Here is a 10,216-nt window from a genome sequence, read left to right on the forward strand (position 1 = left end):
CCTAAATTTCTCTCAATGATAGTTTATAGATTTCTATGTACATATCTTTAGATTTATTCCTAAAATATTAAAAATGTCCCCATGCATCTTTAGTTCTGTGAGTTCTTAAATTTCATTTCTAACTGTTCATTATAGAAATGTAAATAGACAATTGGTTTTTATATACTGATTTCTTCTCAATGGCTTTGCTAAATTTATTACTTCAAATAGTTCAACTGTAGATTCTTCTGGATTTTCAACTGTCCTCCTGTTAACAACTCATTTCCAATTATAATACATTGTATTTCTTTACTTGCCTTATTATAGTAGCTAAGACCTTAAGTAAAAATTTAAATATAAATGTTGGTTGGTGGCATTGTGGCCTCATTCTTGGTGTCAGAGGGAAATCTTTGTACATTTCAACATTTATATAAATCAATATGACTTTTATCTAGAGTTCTTAAAGAGGATCTCTTTAATCAGTCAGGGAAATTCTTTTCTATTCCTAGTGTCCCAAGAGCTTTATCACAAATGCATATTGTTTAAACATAAAAATCTGGGTTTTTGAGAGTTTATTATTTTATTTTTCTCCTTTAATATTTTAATGTTGTTATTTACACTGATTGATTTTGTTTGTTTTCATCGTTCCTAGAAACATCTTTATTTCAAGTGCTCTTAAACACTTCTTTGCATGCATTACAGATGGATATAACTTCCACTCACTGGTATGGCGCTGTTCTCAACACAGTTCACAAGTGGCATCTTAGAAATGTCTTAACTACAAGTATTCTCAAACACTTTTCTGAATGAATTTCAGAATGGTTGTAACTTCCATTCATTGATATAACACTGTTCTCAATGCAGCTTGCAAGCAGCATCTCAGAAACATCTTTATTACAAGTGTTCTTAAAAACTTCTCTATGTGCTTAACAGAATGGGTATAAATGTATTTCACTCATAAAACACTTTTAAATGCAGCTTGCAATTAGTGTTCTGAGAAACACCCTTGTGTGTGTGTGTGCTGTGTGTGTGCGTATAAATCAGTTCTTTCATTTTATTTATTTTTTATTGATATATGCACGACTTAAACCATTATATTAGTTACAGGTGTACAATCAAATGATTTGACATTTGTATATATTGTGAAATGATCACCACTATGAGTCTAGTTACAACATCCATCACCACACAGTTACAATGTTTTTTCTCGTGATGAGAACTTTTAAGATCTACCCTCTAAGTGACTTTCAATACTCAATACAGTATTATTAGCTATAGTCACCACGCTGTACATTACATCCCCAGGACTTATTTATTTTAGAACTGGAAGTTTGTACCTTTTGGCCACTTTCACCCATTTCACCCAGCCCCATCCCTGCCTCTGGCAACCACTAATCTGTTTTCTACATGCATAAGTTTGTTGTTTTTCAATTGATTTTCAAATATTGACATTACCTTACATCATGAGAACTAACCCTTTTTTGTTTTCTTATATATTATCCTTTTATAGATCATTGGACTTCATTTTTCAATTTTCCTGAAATTTGCATCATCGTTTATGAGCACCATGTGTCTGTAATGATCCTTCTTACATACTTAATAGAATTTATTGTGAATCTATCTGGGCCTGGAGTTTTCTTTTAAAGAAGGTTTTTAATTATAATTAATTTCTTTTAAAAGCTAGAAGGCTATTTATATTTCCCATTTACTTCCATGTTATTTATGATAATTTGTATTTTCTAGGAAGTTAAACATTTCAACTACATTTTTATATTGAATGGCCTAATGCTGTTCATGGTACAGTCTTATGATCTCCTTAAAATGTATATGAACAATGGGGAGATCACTGTTTTTCATTCTTGATATTGGTTAGTTGAGAAATCTCCATTTTATTTTTTCAGTGAAACATACTAGAGGTTTATCTGAATTATTAATCCTATTAAAGAACGAGCCTCTGGCTATTCTACTTGTTATATGTTTGCTTTCTTTTATTAATTTCTGTTCTTGTTTTTGTTATTTCCTTCCACATATATTCTTTTGGTTAAATTTGTTGTCAATTTTGTAATGTAATGTACATTTGTAATTACCCGAATTTAGTGATTGTATCAGAAATAATATGACTTTCTCACTTTCTAATATATTCATTTCAAGCTATAAAATTTTCTCCAAGCATTGCTTTCCACCCAGCACACAGACTTTTATATAAGCAATCTCATTATTAATCAAATCATAATATTTTCTGATTGCTTTTGTGATTTTTTTCGTTGACCTGTGGGTGATTTAGAAATATACTTATTAATATCCCGGCCTATAAATTATTTTTCTAATTTTTTTTTAATTGATTTCTGGCTCAATTTCAGTCTGGGGTCGGATAATATACTCTGAATTATTTCAATCCTTTGAAATTATTAGACACCTTTTAGGCCCAATATGTAAATTGTAAAAAGTGTCTGGTGTGCAATTTTCACGGACTAGATTTGGTGAATGTAGTGTTTTTATACACATCAATTAGATCAACAGTATTAATAGCATATCACAATCTATCACCTTGCTGGGTTTTTACCCCCCTTGGCTTATTCAATCAATTACATCCACGCCCTCTAGCGGCCAGAAATATTAATGCACTTTATAACGTTCCTTGTGGGAAACCAACATTTGTCCGGTCAGTCAGGCGTGATTGCTCACAATTCTCTTTAATAATTGCCTAAACGTTTTGGAGGAGGAAAGGAACAGGGCAAAGAACATGGCAAACTATATGAGTATTTTTATGTCTTAAAATATAAAAATCACTCCTTCTTCAAGGAAGGAAGATTCAGATTAATTCTGTCCTTTTTTCCCTGTGGCCACAGCATTCAGGTCTGAGTGTACAGTGGGCATAGCATCTACGTCCTCTTCTAAAGGGGAGGAGGCAGTAGGACTCCAGCGTCATCACGTGACATTCTCCTCCCATCTCTGTTCATCTTTCTTTTCCTACCACCTGGAAGCAAAGCTTCTTCCTTCCTTATGAATATATTTAAGGCTATACATTGTGCCTCTATGCATGGCTGTAGGTGCATCCTAAGTGTTTTCATAAGTCATATTTTCATTGTCATTCATTTGAAATATTTTTCATTTTCTTTGTGATTTCTTCTATAACTCATAGGTGATTTAGGTTATTTAGTGCCCCTTGAACTCTCATCATATTAGCTATTTTCTAAGTCTTTCAAACATTTACTTTTCATATTTATCCAGTTTCTATCATGGTTCTGCATGGAGTTATCAGCCTTATAAAAACTATTTAATCTGGGTTATGACTAGAAATTAAAATTTAAGTATGTTTTAGGTCTGTAAAATGAATGAATATGAATAAATTCTGCTAACCACACTACAGTATACACATAGCTGAATTCTTGGCACTTATAGAAAAGCTTTCAGAATATTTCTTGAAATTTTCTGTGTTTGATTACAATATAGATAGCTCAGTGTAATTTTCATAATCAGAGAAGTTTTTGTTATACTATATTTAAATGGCTTTAAGATAATTTATACCTTTTTATATCCATATTAAAATATGGAATTAGAAAGACATCTTTGAGTAACTTTCTTTTTATCAAGTTGTTCACTCATGGTGACTAGATTCTTCAAAACAGCCTACCCTCTCCTAGGATGAGCCTAGAGAACTCCTGTCCCATGCAGACACCCATGCAATTACAAGTGATGTGGGAACAAAAAGTGCTGCACAAAGGTACCTAAAACTGAACTTCTCTTTGTGATAATATATTTAATTGTGCCTGGTTTTAAAGCCCAACTTGTTATTTACAGCTTTCTTGAGGTATAATTGATATACAAAAAACTGCACATAATTAATTTATGGAATTTGGTGAGTTTGGACTTCTGAGCTAGAGTTGGAGAAAACTGCCTCTGTAAATTTCAAAATAAAAATCAGTTTGTCCATCAGTATAAGAAAATAAGTACTTATTCCCTACCTCTTATGTGCCAGGAACTTGCAGGGATCCTATAGACATATTACTGCTGTATCCAAACAGCAGAAAATGGAGATTGACACGGTCACTCTAGTTAGTGATTCTAAAATACAAAAGAATTTTATCTCAAAGATTGTCCTTGTAACAGGCACTGTTCCAATAATTTTATAATAATTATTTCATTTATTGCAACAAACCTGTGAGCTGATCGCTCTTATTATTGGTGGTGGCTCTTGTTGTTTGCCAGATGAGATAAAAGAGTGATTAATTTGCCCAAGATGAATTCTTCAGAGAGCAGTGCATCCCGGATTTGAACCCCTGATGCCTTATTCTAGATAATTGCTTTTAATTCCCCCTCCCCCCACCCCACAGTAATGCCTAAATGTCAGACCTGAAGTAGGTGTGTGTGCTGGAGGAAACTGCTTGGAGACAAATGTGTGTCCTTTAAATACGGACACATGAGCCACGTGGGGCTGGGCCCAGCAGGCCTGAGATGTTTAGAATAAAAGACTGTGGGGGTCTCCGGTTCTTTTCCACCCATGGCCATAGTCCACCTCAGAACTAGTCTCCTGCCTGTCAGGCTTTTGTTACACTGCCTGGATTGTGTCTCAACTCTGTCAACCACCTCCCCCTTGTCATCTCTTCCCTGGTTACCAGGTGCTCAGCCCAGCCTGCTCAGGTGGAACACTACTTCCCTTTTTTCCACTTGGACACCCCAATGTTGACCATCCAGGAGATCTCCTGCTGCCCTGCACACCACTGTGTACACAAATTGGTCTCAGCCGGGTCCCAGACCTGGAGGCCCTCAGTGGTTTTTTGGGAAAAGAGGGCTCAGCTGAGCCAAATAACTGGAGACAGGATCAGATGTGTATTCTTAGAGACTGTGTGAAAGCAACATCAGTGCTCACATTTAAAAAAAAAAAATCAGGATAAGATTTTGAAGTATGATGGTCAGAGAAAATTTTCTGAGGATAGAGATTTGACTGGGATGGAAAATATTTGATTATTTCTCTCAGGACGCATTGCCTAATATTTTCAGTTATTCAATCTCAGATGATACTTAAAATCATGGGGTACAATTTTAGTTTCTAATAGTGAACATGGAATATGTCATTGTAAAACGAGATGTGGTTCACTGTGAGATGGCAGGACACAAACATGATTGGGGATCTGAAAGCAAACACTGTCCCACGCCAGCTGCATAGCTGGGTAGGTTAGAAAATATTATTTTTCTCCATTTCTTCATGTTTGAGGAGAAGGATGGTCAGATACTATCTGGAATTTTGCTGTCCGACAGTAGCTACTACTCAGCCACATTTTAAGCGCTCAAGAGCCATGTGAGCTAATGACTACTGTGCAGGACAACACATAAAAAATCATCATGGAACATCCTATCTGGTGGTGCTGGTCTATAAAAGTCGATCAAATTAATTTAGACATGGTGCTGAGAATATACTACCATTAAACAAATAATAGATTTATATTCAGGATTTTTATGTTAGTGAATTTGTGGAGAGCCTGGTATATAAGCCCAATATCTGTTTCAAGCCTTTTTCTGTAAAAGTTTGGGGGGCTGTCAAAGGAATATTCATTAACCAATGAATTTAGAGGAGAAAAAAGAATGCAAGAGAGCCAAACTTTGAAAGAGTTGGCATCCTAAATACAAAACTCAATATAAAGGAGGAAAATATAAAATCACCAAGATTTCCTAGATTCGCAGTGGAAAACAGCAACATTCTCGCATGATTTATCAAATGAGGAAAAGTTTACCTTCTGAAAATACTGAGCCTTCTACTGCATGATCAGAATAAACCTCAATTTCTTTAGGTTTTCAGAAATAAAACGATTTTAATTTTTTAGAACTTTATTTCAATTCCCAGGGTAGTTAACTTTTAATGTTATAAATGTTAGGAATTCTAAATGTCTATGTATCATTGATTGTATACATGTATATATACATATAAATATAAATACAAATGATTCTGTGTATTGCACTACCATTCATTGTCCTTGCTAAATGTGTTTAAGTCTAATAGTTTATCAGTAAATTATTCTTAATTTTCTGCTGTCTTCCGTTAATAATTCCTTTGTGATTCTAACATCTTTTATTTCTTTGTTTGCCTTATTGTACTGGTTAGGACTTGCAATAACACATATAGACCTTTTTGCCTTTCTATTTATTTCAGATGGAAAACCTTAAAAGCTTTCATTTATGGAATTATTTTTAATTACAGATTTAATTTATCTAACAGATCAATACTTATGTTCTTTATTTCTGGTCCTGTCATTTTTATTAATAAATATGTTTCTAGAAATATGACCATTTCACAAATTTTCAAATTTAATGGCCTAACCTTGTATCTGATATACACACATGATTTTTAATATCTGTTATTAATGTAGTGATACCACTTTTTAAATTTCTCATCTTGGTTATTTGAGCCTTCTTCATTTTTTCTTGATAAATTTCACGAGAAATTTATCAGGTTCAATAATCCTTTCAAAGGATTTTGATTAATTCCCCCTACTTAATGTTTGTTTTTCTTTAATTTCTTATCTCCATTATTTACTTCAATGTAATTTCTCTGCTATATTCATACTTTCTTCCATTTTAAAATATAAATTTGGACCATAAAATTCCCTTTAAGAAACCTGTTTAAGCAAACAAAATCCAATAATATATAAAATGATAATAAATCATACCAGAAAGCTTTATTCTTGGGAAAAAAATGGTAAGTTAAACATCTGAAAAATCTGTCAGTGAAAATAACCGCAATAACACAATAAAGAGAAAATAACGTGATCAGCTCTTAAGAAATGCAGAAAACTACATGATAAAATTCAGTATACATCCATAAGTACTCTTTATATTTAGGAAAATAATTTTTTTTTTTACTAATCTATTAAAATATATCTGCAAAATGACAGCTCAGGCATAGAAATTAAAAAGCACCACTCATGGGCAGAAGGGTAGAGAATATATTATGAAAGGCTGGCCCAGCACAATACCGTACAAAACTGGGTGAAAGAAAGAAAGGGAAACAAAGAGCCACTGTGAGTTAACCAGCAAGAGAAAATAAAAGCCAAAGGGGACACAAAGGGGACAGTGGCTTATTAGGCCAGCATCAGGACCAATGAAGTCTGCAGCTTCTGCACAGTGGGAGGGGAGCCCTGCAATCCACAATAAGCTAAGACAGCTGAAAAGCGCTAAAGTGGCCTCAGATCAGAAACCTGCTCATGGCTCACTGGCGAAAAGCCTTTCCAACCTAAGCCCGTAAGAATTTCCAGAAAACAAAGAGCAGAAGAAATCAGGTCTTGTCAACACAACTAAATAAATAAGGCTTCGAGCAGTGACAGTCAAGAAACCCAGAAATAAAAATAATTTAAAAAATAAGACCCACAGACAAAACGGAGTGAACAGACAAAGCATTTATAAAATTCATATGTGAGATGGTTCAGAAATAAGACGAACTTTACATGGGAGCAATAAAAATACACGAGGATTATGATGCTTTCAATAGACACGTATGAAAAAGCAACGAAATCAATGCGTGTGAAGGAACACTGGAACAGATTGCATTAAAAACCTCAAAGGGCTGTGATTCCTTCGGTCAGAAGAGCCGCGGGACGGCGAGGGGCCGAGCGCAGCAGAGCAGGGGCAGCGCCGGAGCGGAGGGCGGGCAGCGCTGACGGCTGCGAACACAGGAGGAAGCCGGTCACCATTCCCGCCGGACCAACTGTGCACCGACCCGGTGGAGGACTGACGTTGCCCCCACAGGAAGTGTCCGCCGCGCCTGCCTAGAGAAGGAAGTAGGAACACAGGCACAGGAAGCAGGGAGCGGGGGAGAGGGAAAAAAGATGCACATCTTCTAGGGAGGAGCCCACGAGCTGGCTCCTGGCCTCCGGGCCTCAAGCCCGAAAGGAAGAGACACCAGGGAAGTTCCGGCACCATTTCGGGGAGAAGAAGCTGCCATGGAAGAGCCTGCAGCTCCCACAGAACCCTACGAGGCAGCTGGGGCCTCTGGGGGTGCCGAGGCAGCGGGGGAGGGCGCCCCCCGGCCCAGCGTCCCGGTGCGCCCAGCCTCCCGGTGGTCTTCGGCTCCAGGCCCGGCCCCCTTCCGCCCGTCACGTCTGAGGCCCGCCCAGGCCTCATGGGGAGGGGCTACGCCCAGATGGCTGCAAGCCCGGAGCAGCGGCAGCTGGACAAAGCAAGTCGTCTGCAGGTATTATCTGCATGGGCTGTGCAAGGAGGGGGAGAACTGCCGATACTCCCACGACCTCTCGGGCCGGCAGGTGGCCAGCGAAGGCCACGGCTTGTTGCCCCAGGCCTCTGCAGACAGCGGCCCCAGCACGGCTGCGCACATGGAGCCCCTGCCTCAGGAAGTGGCGGAAGCCCCCCCTGCTGCATCCTCACGCTCCTTGCCTCTGATTGGCTCGGCTGCTGAAAGGGGTTTCTTTGAAGCTAAGACAGACAATGCAGGCCTTGAAGCTGCCGGAGGAGCAGGTGCAGAAGGCTGGGAGGGTGCCGTTGAGTTTGTTCCCGGGCAACCCTATCGGGGCCGCATGGCCCCTTCTGTCTCCGAGGCTCCTCTGCAGAGCTCGGTGACTGAGAGGGAGCAGATTGCCTCGGGCATGGGGAAGCAGCTTTGCCGCGATGCTATCGTGGGGCAGTGCTTTCGTGGGCAGAGTTGTATCTATCTCCACGGAGATATATGTGATATGTGTGGGCTGCAGGTCTTGCACCCTGTGGACGGTGCCCAGAGGGCAGACCATGTAAAGGCCTGCATTGAAGCACACGAGAAGAATATGGAGCTCTCGTTTGCTGTGCAGCGCAGTGCGGACAAAGTGTGTGGCATCTGCATGGAGGTTGTCTATGAGAAAGCCAACTTGAATGATTGCCGCTTTGGCATTCTCTCCAGCTGCAACCACACCTACTGTCTTAAGTGTATCCGCAGGTGGAGGAGTGCCAGACAGTTTGGGAGCAGGGTCGTCAAGTCCTGCCCGCAGTGCAGGGTCATCTCCACCTTTGTCATTCCCAGTGAATTCTGGGTGGAGGAGGAGGAAGAGAAGCAGAAACTTATTCAGCAGTACTTGGAGGCAATGAGCCACAAGACCTGCAGGTATTTTGCTCGAGGCAGGGTCTGCCCATTTGGAGAGAACTGTTTTTACAGACATGCGTTCCCTGAGGGCCAGGGAGAGGAGCCTCAGAGGCAGGGTGCTGAGGCGTCCAGTACTTGCCGCGGTCAACTTTTCGAGCCTCTGCAGGTGGGAGAGGGCAACATGCCCTTTAAAAGCAGTAAAAAAGAGCTTGTCATGCTTTGGCTGGCCAATCTGTTGTGTAAGTGTTTTCTTTCACTGGGAGCTAGTGAGCTCCCCTTCACGGAGGCCCGATGGGACTTGCTTCATTGTGAGCTGGAAGAATATTTCAATTTGAATCTGTGGCATTATGCTGTGGCATGTTGTCTGGTGTGCTGAAGCTCTGTCATCTGCTCTTGCCTGTGTTTTGTTTATAGACACATCTGTCACTTACAGGGGCTGTGGAAACCATTTGTATAGAGCATCCATCACTGTTTTCTTGCCCATTCCCATTTCTTGCTCCCCAGGATTATGGTGTTTCACTGTGTTAAAAAGTAACAAAACGTCCTTAAAGTTACTGTTTGGAGAAATTAATATGACTGTCAGTTTATGGTTTATTTTGTCATCTCTGTTTTCAACAGGATTGACTCAGTTCTAGTCTAGTGTTTACAGAATTTCCACACTCATTTTGAAGCCCCTCAAGAATAAATGTGACAGGGTGAAAGGAGAAGTCTTAACTGAACAAGGAGCTTTTTGCTACTTCAGTCTTAAGAAATGGACCCTCGTGGGGCTTTGTGGTGCAGCTTCATCATCTCTGTTGTTTACACGTCTGTTCCTTCCCCTGTTCCCCTTAAAGTGCACTCTTTAACTTGTGGTTACCTTGTGGTTGTGTGCTTTACTTGACCAGAACCAGGTGCATATGTTTACATGTTTTTATCCTGTTTAGCTTGATGTGAAATTATTTATATTTGGAAGTATATATTTAAGAATTCTATATATACATACATATGCATATTAATGTGTATGAAAGTTATGTATTTAAAAATATATTTAGAGGTGTATGCCATAATATAATGTTTATTTAATAAAATAAATACAGAGCCTGAAGCTGAAGGTCAAAGGCTGATAGGATTTGGTGTTGTGTGAGTGTGAGGTACATGAATAATCGTTCTGTCTCTTTCACAGCTTCAGTGATTAGC

The 10,216-nt window shown here is 39.0% G+C and overlaps 1 protein-coding gene across 1 annotated transcript; it reads left to right on the plus strand.

Moving 5' to 3' along the window:
• Nucleotides 1-7,809: 7,809 nt before the first annotated feature.
• Nucleotides 7,810-9,965, plus strand: MKRN3 (makorin ring finger protein 3). Its single transcript, XM_068537443.1, has one exon. It carries the CDS (start codon nucleotides 7,914-7,916, stop codon nucleotides 9,414-9,416), a length of 1,503 nt encoding a protein of 500 aa, XP_068393544.1. The 5' UTR covers nucleotides 7,810-7,913; the 3' UTR covers nucleotides 9,417-9,965.
• The last annotated feature ends 251 nt before the right edge of the window (nucleotides 9,966-10,216 follow it).

The sequence above is a fragment of the Eschrichtius robustus genome, chromosome 1 (genome assembly GCF_028021215.1).
Source record: "Eschrichtius robustus isolate mEscRob2 chromosome 1, mEscRob2.pri, whole genome shotgun sequence".
Classification (NCBI taxonomy): Eukaryota; Metazoa; Chordata; class Mammalia; order Artiodactyla; family Eschrichtiidae; genus Eschrichtius; species Eschrichtius robustus.

What these genes read in the sequence shown, in the direction of transcription:
- MKRN3 (XM_068537443.1), top strand. Translation starts at nt 7,914, where the DNA reads ATGGAAGAGCCTGCAGCTCCCACAGAACCCTACGAGGCAGCTGGGGCC.